At 42.5% G+C, this 21,156-nt stretch overlaps 1 protein-coding gene across 2 annotated transcripts in view; it reads left to right on the forward strand.

Moving 5' to 3' along the window:
• Egf (epidermal growth factor) overlaps positions 1-21,156 on the forward strand; it is a 76,454-nt gene that overhangs the window by 820 nt on the left and 54,478 nt on the right. For both annotated transcript variants that reach the window (XM_013150605.3, XM_013150606.3), the window contains exons 2-5: positions 11,792-11,991; positions 13,782-13,963; positions 14,373-14,600; positions 15,332-15,534. In XM_013150605.3, the coding sequence (XP_013006059.1) occupies positions 11,792-11,991; positions 13,782-13,963; positions 14,373-14,600; positions 15,332-15,534 (813 nt within the window). The remainder of the gene's footprint in view (positions 1-11,791; positions 11,992-13,781; positions 13,964-14,372; positions 14,601-15,331; positions 15,535-21,156) is intronic.

Here is a 21,156-nt window from a genome sequence, read left to right on the forward strand (position 1 = left end):
GAAAAAGACTTCTTTCTAGTTATTTCAGGGTAAGCATTCAAAAGTGGCTACAAATTAGTAAAAACGGCAGGCAGAGGTGAGCAAAGGTGATTCTACCCTTGTGAAAATTAACAGCGTCGTGTTCTGAGCCGTTTCCGAAGCTCTGGTGCAGCGCCAGGGTTCTCAGTGACAGCTGCACTGTGACTCCCGGAACGGCCAAGAAATGATAATGGAGAGTAAGCCATGGCCTCTCCTGTGCAGAATGGGTTTTTCACCAAGGGAAAGTAGGAATTTCACCAAATGCAAGTTATCATCCTGCCTAAGACGCTTGTCTGAAAAACATTCCATCTCTCACTGTCTTCCTTCTTGGTGGTGTCAAAACCACTGTTTGGACAAGAGGACAAGACAGCCACTCCTGTCCACTCCAGGGCACATGTGGCTGCCTCTTCCTCCTCTTTAGAGATGATGCCTGGCTTCCAGAAAGAGGTAGATGAAGGCAAATACAGAAATAATTCTAGACTCCTGAAGGCAGGAGCTAACAAAAGGATTGAGGAGAACAGGTCCAAGCCCAGCTGCTGATTAGAGGCATCAGAGCCCAGGACTGTCACCAGTTAGGCTCACTACACAGGTGAGCAGAACCCTCTGGAGTCTGAAGAGGGCACTGGACGCTAATTCTCTCCAGGTCCCCAGTAAGTACAGCAATGTCACTTTCATCGTGTACACTCAGCAAAGTCCTTTCCTGGCCCACTAATCTAACCCAGTTCCAGATAATAACATCAAAAGGAATGGGGTGACAAAAGCCAAAGGTGACCCCACAGACTCCTGCTGTCAGAAGCAGAGGTAAAAGCATTTGGTCACGGTTCAATCAGGAAGACCAGAGCGTCTTCAATGGGAGAATTTCCCCTTGCACAGCTAATGTGATGGGTGATGGGAGGAGCCAGACTTGCAACCAGGGACTAGAATAGCAGAACCCAGATTCCCAAGAAAGCGGAGAAATTGCAGAAATAACATTTTAGGCTGCCGTGTTCCCTCTTGTGTGGTGGTCTGCCCTCACGCTGTAGGGTGAGCTTCTTTCCCTATTTTTCCTTGGCCCAAACTTGCTCTGCAGAACCTGTTTCTTTCTCTACCTTTAATAAAACTTTGCTACTATTTAAAGAGAAAGAAAGAACATCTTGTGCTTAGCTGGAGGGTCTCAGGAAATAATCTGCGCCCAGAGCTCCTTGGCACCAGCAAGTGGCTTTGCTGAAGCGCACTGTACCAAACAACCTAGGGTACAGGGTAGAGACAAGTTGTTGGGAAGATTTGCCTCAAAGTAGAAGAAACACAGGTTTTAGAAGCAAATGTGGCTCCTTTCAAACACACACTACTTTCTTCAGGGTTGAGTTGCCTCGGAGGATCAGTGGGAGATAAAACGTCCTTTCAGGATTGTTATGGAGATGGCGTGAAATAGCGTGAGAAATGGATCTAGCTCAGAATGCCCAGTAAAGGTACCCTGGGCTCTGTCGCTTGACTGAGTCTCTTTGATCAGGTCATACCACGTGGTGCCTTGCACCGCACCGTGCGATGACACACTGCATAACTCTGCAGACCTCTTGCAGTGTGCAGTGTCTGGATGTCACTTTGGGACTCTGCCTCTTTGCAACCTCATTCCTTGCAAGTCACTGTTCTAAACCCCTTACTTTACACTCTGGGTCTCGTGGTGGTTGATAACTGCCCAGCTCACACCCTGTCACCCCTGCATTTCAGAGGATAGTATTTCTTTCTCCTCTCTAAATAGATACGGTGACTTCATCTATCTTCCCTTCCCCCCATTCGAGTTCTACTTGCCCCTGGCATTGAGACAGGCCACCTCAGCAGCCAGCCTGGCCCAGCAGGAAGAATGCTTTGTGCTCTGACAAGATCCAGGTAGACGAGGCCATGTCACGAGTCACGTGAGTGCTGGCCAGCTGAGCCAACGGAGACCCTCACCGACTTTGGTGCTCTCATCATTCCTGATCTTCCTGTACTGAAATCCAGTATTTGCATGGCATCTGTTTAAGCTAAAGAAAGTGCGGCAGCAGTAAATAAAATTGCTGGCAAGTAGCTTATGAATTCTCAAGGTCTATTTGCCCTACAGAACAAACGACAGTTGCAAAGGGAGGTGCTCCTATTGGTGTCTCAGCCTGCATCATTTTTATAAGTATTCTTGGTAAATGCAAGTTCAGGAAGCAGTGCAACCTCCGAGCCGGCTGTGGGAGGGCACAGCGTCAGCCGGTTGGGCCGGGCACTCTGGGCAGGGGACAGGCGAAGCACTGATTCCAGCACCGGCCAAGCTTGGTCAGCTTCCCAGCGAGTGCAAACTGGAGTCACTCCTAGATGGGGATCTTGTTTGTTTTCAGCCAGAGTTATGCAAAAGTTTTTTTTTCTTTCTAAAACCTGACTTAGAAATTGCTGCACGACCTTTTTTATGCACCATGTGACTGAAACTGTCCCCCAGTAATAAATAGTTGTGATCTACAATTCCTCTTAGTGGCAAAGAAGATAAATGTGGAAGAGTTGCTACCTGTCTGGGTCCAAATCCCAGTCCTGTTGCTAAAATAAAGCCAATAATACCCTTCAGCCGGGACTATGGCCAGTGTTGTGTTAAAGTGTTCACATTCCACGCTGGCTACCAGTTAGGGCCATCAAGGGAAAGAATGTGCTTTCTTTCAAGGAATTCCTAAAGGGTTTTCAAGAAATCACCATATTCCATGAAGCAATGGAGTGTTCAGTTTAGCTTTAGTATTATTCCAGATTTGAGCCATCCTAGAACCGTTAGTGAACAGAATGTTGGTTTTCTTATATCGTGGTTTCTAATGCTAAACTTGGAAACAACTTTTAGAAAGAACCAAGAAAAAGAAGTGCAGCATCCTGACCGTTGGAGTCTGGTTGCCTCCTTGCCTGACTGCTCTGTGCCTCCAGGGCCACGCAGTCACCAGTGAAGGGAGCGTTACCTGCGGATTAGGGGAAGCTGCGTTTTATGGAGACTCTCGTGGACACTGAGGAGCTCTGTACAACAACATCTCAGTCCCTCCACAGCTGTCCTGTCTGCTGGGGCTCGTGACGAAAAGATCACCAGGATTTAGGCCTGCCAGGAAGAAACAAAAACGAAGCAGAAGCAGTCGTTACACGTCTTGAAAGCTCTTGCTATATCTGAGAATGCGTTTCTCTGTTGCTTTGTGTGGTTGAGGTTATTAATCCCCAACAGCAATTGTGAAATAATTTAGGCAATGATACCTTTCTTCAGGAGCTTAGCATCCTCTTTCAGAGCTTTCTTCACAATTCTGGGAATGTGCAAATATATAGAAATTTCAGTTGTTTCAGTCAAAGGCAGGAACATCTACTCTCACCACTTCTTGGCTTTTTCTCTAAGCCTGGAGCTTGAATACAGTGTGCACTGCCTTGCACACTTCTGACTTTGATACTTTAATTCTCCCAAGCCTGGCCAAGCATACTTAAGTCTCTCAGTGCCTGGGTTTCCCAAGTATTTCCTAAGATACTTGATGCTGGAATTTGTGTGAGTCTGGAAGCACTTGGGACCTAGACCACTACGGCGACAGTGATTCCTGGTATACACTGATTAATTTGCAGTGCCCCCTTCCAATGACAGGATGGAAAAGGCCCTTCAGAGAAGATCATTGCCTCCTCTCTCCATTCAGAAGAGCCAGCCGGGACCTGCTACACACGAGCTTCCTGTATTAAATAGATTTCATTCATGAAATGGTTCTGTGTGTGCGGAGGTAGTTGCTAGGATACAGAGCCCTAACAGCCTCATGGCTCTGCCTTGCTCTCTAGCACATGATGTGTTAGTTCAGAAACAGTGTCAGCTCAGAAATTCTGGTTAAAATTTCAAAACTTTAAAGCCGTTTCATTTGTCTTGCATAGACTCTACCCTTGCGTAAATTGGTCAAAGATGGAAGATCAAAGTCAATGTCATCATAATCTATGCCTGCTGACCCAGTCCCATGCAGGGACCCCTTCCTGTTAGGTGGTTAAAGTTATTCAAATCATGGCAAAGATTTCACGGTAAGAGGAGAGAGAAGTTCCCATCTAGAATCTCAAAGTATTAGAAAGCGCCAGACTATGTGCAGAAGAGGATGCTATCTTTCAAGGCTGTCTTTCAATATCGATGTCTTCTGAAACAAAGCTAAAAAGCAGACTATGCATAGCTGTCCTCTTGAACATACGCTGTCTTGATACATAGGAAATTACCAGGGATTATAATTTCCAGGAAACCTAATGAAGGTCATTTTGGAAACACAGTGTAGGTACATTTTAAGGAGAGTGAGCTGTGGTGGGTGGATCACAGACGTGGGATGGTTGTGAAGGAACAATTGGAAATGTTTTAGCAGTGGTTAAGGTCATGCTTCCTTGACTGTTTACAGAACACAGAGGTCCCATTTCACCCTTAGTTGAGGTGCCATGCTTGGCATGTCATGGTAGATGTCAGCTTCAAAATTGGTGAAGTCTGACGATATAGCTCCAATGGGCAGCCACCAAGCACCTACTTCACTGGATTGCTGTAAAGATTAAGTGAGTTAATCCATGTAAGTGTGCAGAATCTTGCCTGGTATGTCTTGTGCTATGACTAGTTGGCTATTAGTCATACACTAAACTGAAACATATCAGAAAAGACTAAGCTTTTTGTAATTTTTTTAAACACTTGATTTTCAAATTTCCTATAAAGCTTAAAGTATGAAGTTTTGGTTTTCTGGGATCAGCCAAGCCCTAACAATAATCTTATGCAATATGTTCTTTGTGATTTTCTATTATCTTTACTGGTAAAGTACGGCACAAAATTTCTAAGCAGCTAATTTTCCTAAATACTTTACTATTTGTCACATGTACCTGGCATCCCAAGAAAATTGTATGAAAGATTTTTTGCTGTATTTCTCAGCACTGTACAAACCTAGAGACCAGAGATTAGCACTGACCAGACTGATGAGAACAGTGAAATTGGAGCAGGAAAAGTTAGACTTCAATGCTTCTGAATCCTCTTTAGTCCATTGGTCTAGGAACACTCAGAAGATTTAGGCAGGTGAATATTTACCTGTGTAGCCTTGAATTTTGATGAATATTATTTAAAGGCAGCAAAAGGGCAAAGTAATTGTGTTATTTACAAATAAGACTCACATCAAATCTGTACCTCCAATAAGTTTTTTAGATAAATTTTTAGATTTCCTTCAGGGTGTAAAGTATCTAATGTCCCTTGGGGGAAGTTGTTTGTTTTTAGGGTATTGTTTTGTTTTTTTAGTAGAGCTCTTAGTAACATTATTGATTTGGTATTTGAAGTTTAGAGAGGAAGACAGAAGGCAACATTTCACAGAGAGTAGAGGTTAAGATGAATAACATTTACTGAGGAATTGACCACAAGCTTAGGCTTCTTTACAGAAATATCACCAACAGGGAAACCATTGAATTCTGGAAGGATAGAGATGAAATTGATATGCTATATTAGAAAGATCTTCAAGGTCATCGGGCCCAACTGCCTGGAGCTACAGAAGCAGAGCTCAGAGGAAGTCGCTCATTGGCTTCTGCAAGACCTCCAGCTCAGGATACTGGACTCATTCTGCAAAATCATGAGGCATAGGCCCTCCTCAGATGTACTGTTGAAAGTCACCAGTGTAACAATTTTATGAGCTTTCCCTACCAAAAAGTATTAATTACTTTAAATTAGTCTAAAGAAAGTTTATTAATATATCTGATTCTCAAGCCTGACATGGTGGAGCATGCTTATAATCCTAGTATTTGGAAGGCTGACGCAGGAGAATTGCTGAGTTCAAGGGCAGTTTGGGCTACATGGTGAGTTGAAGGCCAGTCTCTGTCTCAAAAAAGCATATATAGAATCTGCAAAGAAAAAGTATGCACACTTCAGGAAAGGAAAAGCTTGTATAAATATTTTAATACTAAATTTAGTGAGATATAACAAAAGTAATACTAGTTAATTTTAGCCTCTGTAATTAAAAGAGGTGCTCAAAGTGGTGACCATAAGCTCCCAGACATTTATTAGTATGGTGAACTGCTGCTTGGGTAACCTTGGTCATTGAGATTGCTGTACATACATTTTTAATTTCTTCTCTAAGGACTGACAGTGTAGTGGGTTTTCTGTGATATATGACATCCTTGAGGGTCCCCCTACAAGAGAGCAACATCTGTGGAAAAAACATCATATTATTTTTCTTTCCCTGAAGTGTGTATAGATATTTTTGGCAGACTCTGTTTCTGTATGTTGAAAGCACTTTGAAAGTCCTACTTTGAAAATAGGACTAAGATTCCTTTCCCACACTAATGGGTTAATCCTAGTTATGTCCATAGGCATTTATTCAACAGTGATAGTGGCGTCATCACACACCTATCTGGGTCTCTGAGTCTCTGGTGGAATAGAGGTTTCCACAGTGCAGGGAGCAGAACGGAGGGCTGGGCTGCAGTTCATCTATTGTTTGAACTGCTCACAAAACTCAACCAAGAAGTGCCTTAAGACTTTTCTACAAAGAGACCAAAGACTGCAGGCCACACTGACATCACGCGCCCAGAAGAATACAGGGCAGCCCGAGGACACCTTCTGTCCTTGGAGGAGGGGCTCTTGGTTGGTAGAGGGGAAAGTGCATCTTAGATCTCTTTAGATTTGACAAAAGATGAGGGGGAAAAAGAGAAAGTAACAAGTCTGCTATGATTAGTGACAAACGTCACAGAAAGGACAGAACATGCCCTGAAATGTTAGTTGATGATACCGTGAAGCCATTAGAACCAGCAAGAAATTTAAAACTGGATGGATATCCAGAATCACAAAGCACCTTAAAGTGCTTTGAAGACCACATTTACTAAGGTTACCGGCACAATTGAACCACAGCACCCTGAACTCTAGGAGTTCCTCATGCGTCCACTTCGGAGCCTTAACGGTGAAGCCTGGCTTTCAGGACCTGGGATGAGACAGATGTGACCTTCCGTCCCTACTCAGCTCCATGGACTCAGTGACCTGCAGCAAGGGAACTGTTCTAAATCGCAGTTTCTTCTTATGTAACATGGAGATGATGAGAGCTGTCACTGTCTAGTGCCATTCAATCAAATGAGAGATGCGTTCCGCCCACTGCACCTCTGGTAACACGCTGTTACTATTCCCATGACGTCCACCACCTGCCCTGGAGCATTAAAAGGCATTAACAGCCATTAAAGACTCTTGAGAATTCCTCCTGAAAAAAGTTGGATTGTGTAGAAGCTACTTGACTCAGTCGCTCTCTGGGGGTCGGGGAGTAACCTCTGCAGCCTGCAGTGGATGTGGCGGGGTGGGTGGAGTCCTTTGCTGCTCTGTGCCACCCTTTCTGTCCCTTTGGGTCTACCTTGGCAACTTCCTCTCACATATTTCTGGAAACAAAATCAAGCCCTGGAGTGTGCTTGAAAGTTAAGAATTAAATGCAGGTCTCAGTTCTTCTTCAGGGTGTGTTCTTTCTCTCTATGAGTAGCAAATGTTTGTAATACACAATAATTATATTCATTCTGGGGGTTGGTGTCTAGGTGTAGCACATCCTGATCACTTTTATTCCACTCTCCTCCCATTCCCCCAAACCCCTCCCATCTCACAAAGTCTACCTCTCTGTTTCTTATCATCTGTCTTTGATTTTGCTCTTCTGGGTGTATCATTTCTGAGTCGCCTGCCTTGAAATTAGATCGTAGTAAATAAGCTGAGAAGAAAGCTGTGATTGCCTACCTATAATAAATTGGCATCGTTTTAAGAATCATAATCATAAAAGAGAGATGAGATGGTCTCTACGCATAAAATAAAACTCTCTGCACTTCATAAAACGCAAGACAGCACTCGGCTCAGTGCCCTGGGCAGTGGTAGTGACCCATATCTGGGGCTAACTTCCCTTGGGAGCTGGTCATTGTGGGGAGGTGGCTGGCTTTCTTACAGCAGGTTCATCTCTTTAGAACTAATCTCTTCTCTTGTGGTGTGCTGAATCTTGACAGACCCTTGTCACCTTGTTTGTAAGACTTTGATCTTGTCTCAGTTAGGGACAGAACCTGTGATGACAGTATGGGCGGTGTGGGCCTGGGAGAAGAGGTCTCTAGTTCATCTATTTGTATTATTTATGGCGTGACGCCCAGCTCCCATGAGTCTTTCCCCTGCCACATCAGTCAGTGGCTCTGCTCACTCCCCTGTGTGAGCTGGTCCCGCAGACGGAGGGAAGATGGAGAGCTGCTGCCTGTGAAATGATTTGTTTCTGCTGACATTTTGTCACTTATTGCCTTTGCTAGAGAGGCCTCAGTTCCTTCTGCAGTGACTAATGAAAGGCTGTGATAGGTTCCGAACACTCTAGAAGATCCCCTCTAATCCCGAGGTGCCTCCTGAATGCTGTCTTTGGGTTTGTGTTCTTTGGAAATGATGCTTGACCTTCTGTGTGCTTCCTTCTTACTGAACTGCACCCAAAACAAATGTGCTAAGTTCTAATGCACAGGAAAGCTGTTCACTGTTCAAACACACACACTCTGCGGACATTCAGATCCAGGCATCGGGCACACACCAGCGTCTAGAGAGACCTTGACAGGTCTGAGAAAACACTAACTTATTTAGCATTTTCAGTGTGCAGAATTAGGACTATTTCACCAACCCTAATCCTCAAAGTGTTTCATTTTATTTTAAGTCATTTTGTATTTTTTGTCTCCTGATATTCAGCCTGAGTCCTGGGTTATGTAAAACAACACTGACCATGTAGGGAAAATGAGCAATGTTTTGAGGGAAGTGACATTAAAATCAGTTACACGTGTAAAATGAAGATGGCGGTATCCTGATGCCTGACAACCCAGAGCAAGTCAGGAAAGAGCTGGGGGGAGCTGCACGGGGGCAGCACCCGGCCCCCATTCCAGCCCTGCCTTCGCGTAGTGGTGGGGCTGCGGGAAATAGCTCTACATTTCCTCTTCACTAGATGCCACATCAATGCTGGGTGCTCCGATTCATTCTTGGAAGGTTAAACCTGAAGATAAAATGTAGTATGTGCTCCTCCTTAGCTTTAGTGTTTTCATAATTTTCTGCATTTGTTTTTTAAGTTAGAGAAGTTAATTCTATAATTTGAGTTTCATGGATCTAAGTCTTCTTCAGATTTCTTTTTAAAGAAACTCAATTTTTTTTTTTGATACAAGGAATCAAACTCAGGACCTTACATTTGCCAGCAGGTGCTGTGCCACTGAGCTATACTCTGGCCCCAAATTTCTTTTTGATTTACTGACTTTAGTATTTGGCTTGTCTGGTTCATGGTATTGCATTGAGGGCGAATGTAGTCATGATGTTGAAATTTATTTATTATTTATGTTAATAAAATAATTGCTATAGGATAGATTTGGTTTTATGAACTTGAAAGATCCGTTAGTTTCTTTGGCTTTATTTCTATTGGTAAAAGCCCAAACAAATAAACAAACTAGAATTATTTCTTTATTTTTCCCGAGGTTTTGATTACCTATCATGTAAAGAGGATTTTACTATGTTTTAGGGTGAGGAATATTAAAATAATTTGAGTGGCTTTGCCCTCCTTTTCTTTTCTTTCTTTCTTTCTTTCTTTCTTTCTTTCTTTCTTTCTTTCTTTCTTCTTTCACCATGGAAACTGCTCCTTTAGTAATATTGCTAAATGAACGAAATGTTTTACTGATGTATTAGAAAGTTAATAAGCACATGTGGGACACTATTATTAAATTTATAAAGAAGACAGGATGCACCTATAAGGAAGGACTCTGGAAATAAGTCCACACGTCCGTGTCATCTGTGACCGCACCAGCAGCGGGGCGTTTAGGCGGCCTGCTCTGGGGCCTTCCTTTGCTCTGTGCTCCATTACTGTATATGAAATGGGTTAAACCAGGGTTCCAGCGCCCAGGATCAAACTGAAACAGCAGCACAAATCTATGCAGTGAAACCCTGGGAGTAAGCGGGGAAAATTCCATGTTATGTAATTCCTCCACAATCAGTAAAATGCCTTCCCATGTGTGATTTCATTTCTTTCATCAGTAGTCACAGGGGAGATCCTGGGAGCTGTTCAGAGTCTGGGCCTCCTCGCCCCTGGCCTGGTGGCCTTTCCATTGCTTCCAAGATGCCTCTGAGCTCCCATAGCAGTGGCAGGAGCGTGGGCCCTGATCAGCTGTGCAGGAGACTGGTGTCAGTGCACAGACAGGGAGAGATTTGAGTGCGTTCCTGTAGACGTCTATAGCAGCACCTGTGTCAGACCCTCCTGATCCCACAGTGGCCTCCCTCCCTCTGTTCCTGTGTAACTTCAGTGAGGGGTTAGTGCTTCTTGACATTAGAACATGGTCCCTTATGGTAATTATCATTTGGTATAATCCTTAGAACAACAGACACATTTATGAAGTCCCATTAGGGTAGTAAGCTGTAGTGTTCAATCCGAATGGAGTAAGCCCAGCAGGGAAGCCAGGATGGACATGTTAGAAATCTCCTCCACTCAGTCCAGCCCACTGGTTCCTTCAGTCGTTCTTCCTCTCTGGTCAGGAGAGACCAAGGAAATGAGGCTGAAACAGGGGATGAAGTCACCCACTGGTGTTCCCTGGGAGCAGCAGGACGAGCTGAGTTTCAGTCCATCAGGAGTTAGTGTTGAAGTTTGCATCAGCAGAACCAGGTCCCCCAGAAGGTGTTGAGAATCATGGAGTCAGAGTGGGTAGGCCGCCACTACCTAGGATAGGACAGGACCCCAGGAACAGGGCAGGGTTCAGAGCTGGGCCCTGCAGGAACCAGGCAACTCAGGGAAATCCAGTGCCCAGGTTTAATATATAAAAATGCACATTGTCAGTTAAATTTGAATTTTAGGTATATAAAAAAATTTTTTTAAGCCCCAAACAATGGATATTCTTTAGCTGAAATGCTTAGGACCAGTGTTTCTGACTTGAGGTTATTTTATTTTGAGTTTTAGAATATTTACGTATATGTATGGAGATTTTGAGGGGTGACACTCCTATAATTCCCTTATGTTATATGCATGCCTTATACATAAATAGCCTGAAGAAAATTTTCTACCACCTTAAGGACCTGTGTTTTGACTGTAGCTTGTCACACGGGGTCAGATGTGGGGAATTTCTCTCTTGTGGCATCATATAAGGCAAAAAAGTTTCAGATTCTGGAGCATTATGGATTTCAGATGGGGGATGCTCAGCCTGTGCGTAGAATCCTAATTTAGCTGAGCACCCTGTATTTTATGTAGTAATGCTAATAAGCAGTTCAAATATTTCCCGAATTTCAGGGGATGGTATTTCCATTTTTCCTGCTCTTACTTAGACCCTCTCGTCCCCACCAAGCCCTCTAGTTGTAAGGTAAGGCTGGAGGAGAAGGACCCATTTCCCAAATCAGATCTGTAATTTTACTTCCAGTTTATACAAACCTAACATTCAAATAGACCCTTTCCCTGGTAGAAGACAGTACATATTTTTTTTAATGTAAAAAGGCCTTTTTTTTTTATTGTACCAGGGATTGAATGCATGACCTTACGCTTGGTAGGCAGGCATTTATACCACTGAGCTAAATTCCTGGCCCGTAAAAAGGCATTTTAAACATAGGAAAAAGTTCCTCTTAACATAGTTCATTTTCATAATTTGGCAATGCTTGTTTCTTACACTTAATTATGGAGAAGATGGTTTATAAAATTAACTGCAAATGTCTACAGGAGCTTTTTATTCTCTATACAGTCATTTTTACTAAGATACAAAACAAGGAATTAAATACTAATTTTTCTTGTGTTGGTGGTCATCTAGATCAGATAAAATATCATCAAATATCCTATACTCTTCTTTCTTTTTTCCTACTCAGGTCCTGCACCTTTCTTAATTTTCACCCATGAAAACAGCATCTTTCGAATCGACCCAGAAGGGACCAACCATGAGCAGTTGGTGGTGGATGCTGGTGCCTCAGTGATCATGGATTTTCATTACAAGGAGGGAAGAATCTACTGGGTAGATTTAGAAACAAAACTTCTGCAACGAGTTTTTCTGAATGGGTCAAGGCAAGAGGTAAAGTACCATCACCCATGATATTTGAGGAATTTAGGTACAGGCTGACCAATATGATGTGTTGAATTCTTAATATATAGGTAATTGAAAATACCTTAGATTTTCAATGGCTACCTGCCAAATGTAAGAGTTTAATCTGCATTTGTGATACTGTATTATGGAACAAGCTCACAAACTATGTGATAAGCCCTCCAAAGGAGAACCTAAGGAAACTAATGCAAATTTGAAAATATGTAAGTTTATTAGATCAGTTATGATTAACACAGATTATCTACATGACTGGTTATTCCTTCTCACTGGTTCTAAACTAGAGAGTGTTTTGTCCTCTGCTTCAGGGCTGGGGAGATATTTGGCAGTGCCTGGAGACATTTTTGATTGTCACAACTGAGTGATATACAAGGACAGGCAATGGGTAAAGGCCCAGGTGCTTTAAACACCCTACAATATGTAGGACAGCCCCCATGATAAACAAGGATCCAGCCCAAAGTGTCACTGTACTGAGACTGAGAAACCCTGTCTAATCCATGTAAAGGTCTCTGTCATTTAGGGAAAAATAATCACCCGACCCTTGGAAGAAATTTTTTTCCTTTTTATTCTCAAGGTGTTTATACTTTGCAATAGAAAGAGAAGAAGATGATATATATATATAAAGTATTGTACATCAAGTATATACAAAGCATCCTTAATCTTTCTTTCCAACAGGCAGCACTCTTAAACAAGCCCCAGGAGGAATGTTCCTGCACTGCTTTGGAGATGGATTATAGACACCATGTGATTAGAGCAATCTTAAGCATTAACTCTCTGGCACAAAGTTCTCATTCTGTGTGTGTGTGTGTGTGTGTGTGTGTGTGTGTGTGTGTGTGTGTGTTAACCCAATCTTTCTTCCTTCCTTTATTCTTAAAAGCTTCAATTAGGTGTTATTCTGTTTTATCACATCTCTAATACTTTCCAGTCTCACTTTTCAGTTTGGTTATTCATTACTCTCCAGCCAACTGGGAGAGCAGTTTCAGAACCTTGAGTCTAAGAATCTGGAGGGTTTCTGGTCACAGAACAAGAAAAGTTGAACAGTTGGGAGTCTATGTCAAGTCTTTAGGAAAAGATGGGTCTGATACCTAAAAGTCCATTATTATATTCCCTCCTTTGAGTTAAAACATTGTTTGCAAACGACAACTGTTAAAGTGCAAGCAATTTATCTAGGAGAACTAATATAGAAATATATTAGCAGTTATTGAAATAGATTGGCTGGATCACTTTGTTTAAGGTGTAGGACAACCCAAGTCATTGTAAGGGCACAAGGGGAAGGGGGCCAAGAGAAGAATGAATTCCTTAACAAGAAACCCATCCACTGCAGAGCTCTTTGCTTAAACTCCGAGGGAATCTTGCTAGAGTTTGGCCAAGTTTGGGATTGAGTTCAAGTATGGATGTGGACGATTCCACTAAAAAGTAAAATCAAATAAACTAATTTTAAAGCAGCATAAAAATCCTACATTTACTATAGTTGGAATTAATAATTATGTTTGACTGCCTAATTTTTATAATATATAGGATAATTTCTCAGTTTCAGAGCTATGACATTAATACCATGCCCAGAAATCATCATCTGAGTGGTGGTAGTAGAGGTTAAAACCGCTGAATCAAAACAAAGGCACCACATCTGTGGCTAATTTATTATTAAGTAATTCTAGGAATATACTTGAAAATGTCAAGTACTTAAATAAACTTTCACTACATAATAATAAAATAATTTGTTATAAGTGAGGAAATATTAATTTCAAAATTTTATTTTACAGAAAGTATGCAATATAGAAGAAAATGTTTCTGGAATGGCAATAAATTGGATAAATGAAGAAGTTATTTGGTCAAATCAACAGGAAGGAATCATTACAGTAACAGATCTCAAAGGAAGCAATTCCCATGTTCTTTTAAGCACCTTAAAACAACCCACATATATAGCAGTTGATCCAGTTGAAAGGTAAATTCTGCTCTTTTGAGACATTGAAATAAATTTCAGATCTAATGCAGATTCCTAAAAAGATAACATTTTGAGTTCAAGGGACTGTATCCTTGAGACCAAGACCTTTAGAGTACACAGGTATCATGTTCACTGGGGCCATTGCCTGCATTTGAACTCAGGAAGGCTCCCTCTAAAACATGGATAACTAACCATGATTGTTTTTTGCAATAGAAGCGTAATTCCTCTAACCGGAAATCACATGGAATTTTCATAACAGCGAACACTCACTTGTTGAATTGAATTTTCACTAAAATAGTCAAACTCTTTGGTGTAGGCACTGGGGGCTGCTGGGACCTCGGCAGGCCCCATCTTCTCCTCGACGATCCATTCATTTGGCTACGGGTCTATGTGCTATGTTTGCCCTCAGGTTTATATTCTGGTCTTCCGAGGAGGCCGGCAGCCTTAGCAGAGCAGATCTCGGTGGTGTAGAAGTGAAGAGTCTGTTGGTGACAGAGAAGAAAATAACAGCGATGTCTCTGGATGTGCTCAATAAACGTCTATTTTGGGTTCAGGAAGGTGGAGAAGGAAGTGATTCTCATATTGGTTCCTGTGATTATGATGGAAATTCTATCCAGCTCATCAAACATCCAACACAGTAAGTTTTGCTTTCTGTGTAAAATAATTGTCACTTGAGGTATGTGTGCCATAAATTAATTTTGTCACCTGCACTGGTGTGGTAATATAGCACATAGAATTTTACAATCCAAAAGCTTTGAGTTCGAGATTTACTAATTATTAGGTAAATGATTTTTGAAATACTAACATAACTTACCCTTAGTTGTTACTAAGGTGAGAATAATAACAGTGCACGTCTTTGGGAGTTATTGTAAAGATTGTGTAAATAAATACAAATAATAATAGCAGAATATCCAACGTAATAATAAATTTTCAGATGCTGATCATAGTTCTTTTTGGAATTAGTATATTATATTTTGCATAGCACCTATCTTTTATTTGACTTGCTATCATGTTAGTAACTGACTTTCCATCTTGTAAAAAAGGTAGAAATTAACCAAGTGAAATAAAACCAGAAATCTATGCTTACCCTGCTCCTGTCTTTCCTCTCATTTTCACCGTGCTTATATGATGACTAACAAAAGGAGTAATCTGGAGCTGGAAACTATATTGTATTGTTTAGATAATGATGACATAGGTAGAAATTTACACAGTGTGTTTCTAAACCTACCTGAGAATCAGGGGGAAAGGTAGGTGATTGAACATAATACAAGAAATGGAAATGAACTAAAACTTTAATAATTCCAGGAACACACAGTCTGCCTTTCTTTCATGTTTTTATTTTTTTTTAATTTCCTGTCATTTTTTTAGGTACAGTGTCTTTGTGATGTCCGTTTTTGGTGACCGTATCTTCTATTCAACATGGAAAAAGTCATCAATTTGGATAGCCAGCAGACTCACCGGAAAGGACATGGTCAGCATTAACCTCAAGCCATCGCTCACACCACCTGGCCAGCTCAAAGTGGTGCATCCGCTTGTGCAGCCCACGGGAGGGGACAATGTACAGGACTCTGGTGAGTCACCTGTGACCTCGAAAGGCCCGGCACACTGTCGATACCTGACTTCTTGCTCAAGCCAGACAAAGGGTTTGGAAGGAAAGAAAAATAGCTGTTTAATTAATCCTTTTAAATTCTTTACTGGAATACACTCCTATAACAAAAGACAGATAAACAAAGAAAAATAAGTAGGACTCTATTAACGTGTGCATTTCATCTGTGCAAAGGACACGGCCAGGGAATGAGGGAGCCCTCAGGGCTGGCTTTGACTCCAGCTGAAATTGGATCCCCCACAAAGAGCAGGACATTTTCAGAGAAGTGACGAGATGAGGAGAAAGGACATGGTCTTTCCTGGTGGCCTCTGAGGCAAAGGCAAATAAAAGGCAGATAGAGGCCAATCAGCAGAGCTATTCATGTTGATTCCTTGGGTACCATCTCTACACAAGGAGGGCCCAGGTTGTCTCCAGCGGGTAATTAAAAGGCAGATAGAGGCCAATCAGCAGAGCTATTCATGTTGATTCCTTGGGTACCATCTCTACACAAGGAGGGCCCAGGTTGTCTCCAGCGGGTAATCTTTGAGCTCTCGGGCAGATGGGGAAGGCAGGATGCTTTCTGTCTTTGTAAATGTTCTGTCTCAGGCAGATGAAGAAAGGACAGAGAGCTTCCCTTTATTCGCTTCCTCTACGCTGTCTGCAGCTCAATAATCTTTCATATTTTGGCAGCAAACTCTGGTCTCCTTGATTTCTCCTACAGTTTCATTCCCCATTTCCAATCTGCCACCAAATTCCGTCCATGCTGCCTCCATGAATACACACTGAATGTCCTCTCCTGTCACTCCTTTCCTCTCCTGCCACCAGCACTGTCCACCCAACCAGCCTTTCCTGCCTGGCCTGTTGCAGCAATTACTCGGTTGATCTTTCCACTTTTCCCTCTTGTCTTCAAATAATAAATCTCATTCATTCGCTCCTCTGCTTAAACTCTTCAAAGCTTTCCTTTGTACGTAGATTGAAATCCAACATATCATCAGGCCTGTCAGTATTTAACCTACTTCCTCTAGGGCTCTCTTCCTACAGGCCAGGACCAGTCTCCCTACCGGTCCTCAGTCGTGCCAAACTTCCTCAGGACTTCTGGCTTTTGCAGTTGCTCTTGTTCCAGCCTGGCTTCTCTTTAGTTCTGAGCTTCGGTATTATGTGCTCTGACAGGGCTTCTCTGAGCAGCCCATCACAGCAGGTCCTGCTCTTGTGTTTCTCTCACTATGCCTTTTGCTGAACTTAATATGGGGTGTACTTATAAACCAACCATGCCTACTTTATTTATTTGTCTTGAACCACAATAGGTACAGTTGTTATTCAAAAATAAACACATTTCAGACAATAAATGTCATGCAAATGGATGAATGATTGACTAAATCTAGTCAAGTTCCAAATGTCTACTTCCAAGTGTACTCTGCTGTTTGAGCTAAGCATCTCATTTTTTTAATGAGATGGCTTTTGAATGCTTTTATAATTGCTAGGCTACTCAGTATGGCTTATATGGCAAATAATTAGTGTTACACTTGATACCTCACTTTGACATATATGAAAGTTTTATTTCAAGAAGGTTATACAAAATACTTAATTTTATTCCCACATAGGCCTCTGAAATATAGACAGAGAGGTAGAATTGTTTGCTTCTACTGTTTTTCCTGTTGGAGTCCTCTAGGGTTGGTGACAGTGAGGGTCAATGTCTATGGTCCTGCACGATTGGCTTTCCCAGTGTTCAGACCTGCCACAGACCTGGTTTCCAAAGAGACCTGTGGAGCTGGCTGGGAGGATAGGTGTGAGCTTTGTAGAAGGGAGGTCAAGAGGAAAATGCCCTTCCTATTTCTTATACCTCAGGCAGATAATGAACAGTGATAATGTTTTTAAAATCTAGTTTCTTTAAAAATTGAGCCAGAAACTATCCTTCAACTTCTGCGGTGACCACGTTTTCAATGCTGGTAATGAGAAGGTGCAAAGAATAACAAACTCTAACAGAAGAAGCATTTCCTCAGATGTCACATTTACTTTTTAAAAAATTGATTTACTCGGATTTACAAAGTTGTTGCGATGTGTGGCACGAGTTATGGGATTAACACAACTGCAGAGTGTAGTGCCTCGCTAAATTACAACAACCTGCTGGCTATGCTATAGAGTCCACAGATTAAGGCCCTGAATCTGATGTACCACTGGATGCCGCCTGTAACTCAAGCTACCTCCCAATACTACTCATGGAGAGTGATGACCTATGACAAAACTATAACAGCAACCATACTGAATAAGTTGTCATTAGTGATTAGCGCTAATAATATCATCACCTTCCTTTGTATTTATGTGTAACCTTGTAGTTTCCAAAGTGTTCTCATGCACATTCACTTATTGGCTCAGCAAGTGACATTGTGGGACAGAAAGGGTATGGAAAATTGTATTCATTTTATAATTGGGAAGCCAAAGAAATGGAGTTTCCTAGGGTTACATAGCTAGTGATGATGGATTCGGGGAAAAATTCCTAATCATTTGTGTTCTTTCTACCATATTTTGTCTTCAGAGACTTCACTCTTACTCTTACTTTTTCTTTTTTTTAATGTCTTTTTGAGACAGGGTCTCGCTATGCAGTTCAGGCTGGCCTTGAGCTCACTTTGCAGCCCAGGCTGGTCTCGAACTCACAACAATCCTCCTGCCTCAGCCTCCCGAGTGCTGGAATTACAGGTGTGAGCCACCATGCCTGGCACTCTTCCCCTTTCAAAGGTGAATTTAAACAGAAACATTGAAAGCATGAATTTCAGAAGAAAACTTATCATGATTAACTAACACAGCTGCAAACTCTATGGCCAGCAACAAAACTTGGCCAGAGGCCCCTGCTAGCTGCAGAGCCTGTGACACAGTGAAATCTGGAACTCAGCAGGTGCTGGAGACTGGATCTAGCTACTGACAATCAGGTGGACTGCCCATATACTCCAGGTGCAAAAGAATTGTGGCTTTAAGAGTGTTGTCACTTTGGCCCTCATTAATTGGGTTCAAGTTGCTTCAATGGCTTAAAGAGCAGAAATTATTCACGTAGGACTTGGGTCTGTGAACTTGTTGATTTATGGATTAGAAGACAATTTGTAATTGTTCCCCTGGGGAGATTATGTATACCTTTCGTCAGGTCCTTGGTGTGTGTGGTGTCTTCCTTTTCCTTGGAGCAGCATGCTATAGAGATAAACCAGTTTCTCCTGGATGCTAAGTCTGCAAGGACAGCTCCTGTGGCATGATGCACAATAATATTTGTGTTTTATCAGGCATTTGGGAGAGGCGCTGCTTGTCTTCTTTTCTCATCATTTAAACATTATACCTGACACCCACAACTCAAATGAGGAGAGGTTTATTTAGCTCACAGTTTGTAGAGGTTTCAGTCCATAGTTAGCTGGCTCCAAGGCAGGGGGGCATGGCAGAGGGTCCTGACAGAGGAAGAGTAACTTCAAGGCATGGTGGCAGGAAACAGAGAGAGATCAAGAAAGGAGAGAGGGAGACAGACCCTTCCAGGCCCATGACCCACCTCCCCCAGCCAGGCTTCTCCTTCCAACATCACATTCAGCTATAAATGCATCAGTGGACTAATCCACGGATGAACATCAGACAGCCATGACCCAATCATTCCCCAAAAGCCCTGCCTGTGAGCACGTGAGGCTTTGGAAGACATCTAGATAGAAACCATAACATTACTGCAGTGAGGCGATAACTGAGAAGTCCTGCAACCTGATTGGTCTTATTTTTGTTATAAAATATAAATACTTAAAAAGTAACACCTATACACTTATTTCTCCTTGCAAAATGCCTAATCTGTACTTTATCAGTATGTGTTCTATAGCCCACTAGAATCCTGTGGGATTTAACGGATGTGGGTGAGGGTGCCTTCTTAGTTCAAGAGGTTTAGAGATACTGGGATCAATAAGTTACTTAAATAGTTTTTCTCTTTCTCTTTTCTTTTCTGAAACAAAACTTTTCATAACCATTTATACAGCCATTCAACCTGTGGCATTTTTCTATTTTATGTCCTGTGTAGCAGCCCACATGCCTCTTAAATCCATTATTTCTTTTTTTTTTTTTTTTTGTCTTTTTATTGGTACCAGGGATCGAATTCACGACTGCCTACTTGCAAGGCAGGCACTTATGCCGCTGAGCTAAATCCCCAGCCCCAAATCCATTATTTTAACCTAGATCTTTTTTGTTTTGTTTGATCTCTAGACCAAATATTTTTTAAAAAGGAGGGGGAGTCTGAGGTGTAATGAGCACTAAGCTCTTTATCTGCTACAGAATAAAGCCACAGGGAAAATTGATTGAAAACACTGGGGGTATATTCACCATATACAAAAGGGAGCAGGCCGTCTGTCTACCTAAGACAAGGTGCAGCTTGCAGAGTTTTTCAAGGGAGACTGATTTGTTAGTTTATGCAAGCCATTGGCTTGTGAATTCAGCCTGGCTGATTTTAGAGGAGCTTCATGCTCTGACTGTTGAACCCCTAAGTTGAAGAAGCAGAGCCACAGTCTTACTCACAGGGTGTTTTCTGGCCATCTGACCATTTCCCAGAGAGTTGAGCTGGCCTCTCCTCTGAGCAGCATCTCTTGCTGTCTGCACCCCCCTAGCTCTGGGTCCTGCGCTGAGTCCATCAAATACCTGTGTCAAAGCTCAGCAGTAATATCCTTGTCAGGCCCTTATCTTTACCCAATTTCTGGCCCTCTCCACTTGGATTTCTTGCAAGTGGTTTAGGCTCAAAGAAAACAGCTGATCCTTAACTCTCACCCTTCCCTCCAGGTCTCCTAGCTCAGTGAGTGACATTAGCCATCCAGATCCCCAAAACAGAAACTCAGGAGGCTCCTGTTCCTTCCTCTCCCTCTCACCACACTCCAAGTCCTAATAGTAATCTAAGCACGGTTATCCCGCCCCACAGCTGCCACTCTATACTGCCCAGCTGGCTGCTTTCCTACCTCCTTGTTCTATGCTACAAGGCAGAAGCCTTTGCAAGGAGCCCCAAGCATCCTCTGCCTAGTTCCAAACAGTAACTGAACACAGCCCCTGCCGCTGGCTCCCAAAGCTCTCTGCTCATTTCCCACGTCATTATGCTGTGTTATGAGCTCTGTGCAGCTGTCCTGAAGCATTTGATTTCCACCTGCAAGCGGGCTTCCTCTCTCTGTGGGGGCCGGCAGCAGGCTGGGGATGCTCTTCCTTCTCTCCGATGGCCTCTTCTCATCCTCTGAGGAGCAGCCTCTACATTACCTTCCTCAGGAACCGCTTCCTGACCCAATCGAGTCATTGTGGTTGCTCTGAGCATCATAGACTCTTTTGGGCAATTTCCCCAATCATGTGGCATCGAGCGAGCTTAGCCACAACTGTCTGTCTCCCTGAACACCTTTGGTCCTGCGAAGACAACAAATAAGGCTCTCCAGGCCTCTCTTAGGATCCAGAGGACTTTGATAAGCAAAAGTTGGGGGAAAATGAGAAAAACATCCTTTGGCATTCTTGCCCCTAAGGGTTATCATAAAGAAATGGCTTTAAAGATCCATAGTGTCTAACAACATTGCCTTCCTGACCGCTGGCATACTCACGGTTATTGAGTTGGTACAGAACTGTCTGCTCTGGGCTT

This window comes from Cavia porcellus, unplaced genomic scaffold (assembly GCF_034190915.1).
Source record: "Cavia porcellus strain 051 isolate PalLab524CR breed Dunkin Hartley unplaced genomic scaffold, mCavPor4.1 scaffold_14, whole genome shotgun sequence".
NCBI classification, from domain to species: Eukaryota; Metazoa; Chordata; class Mammalia; order Rodentia; family Caviidae; genus Cavia; species Cavia porcellus.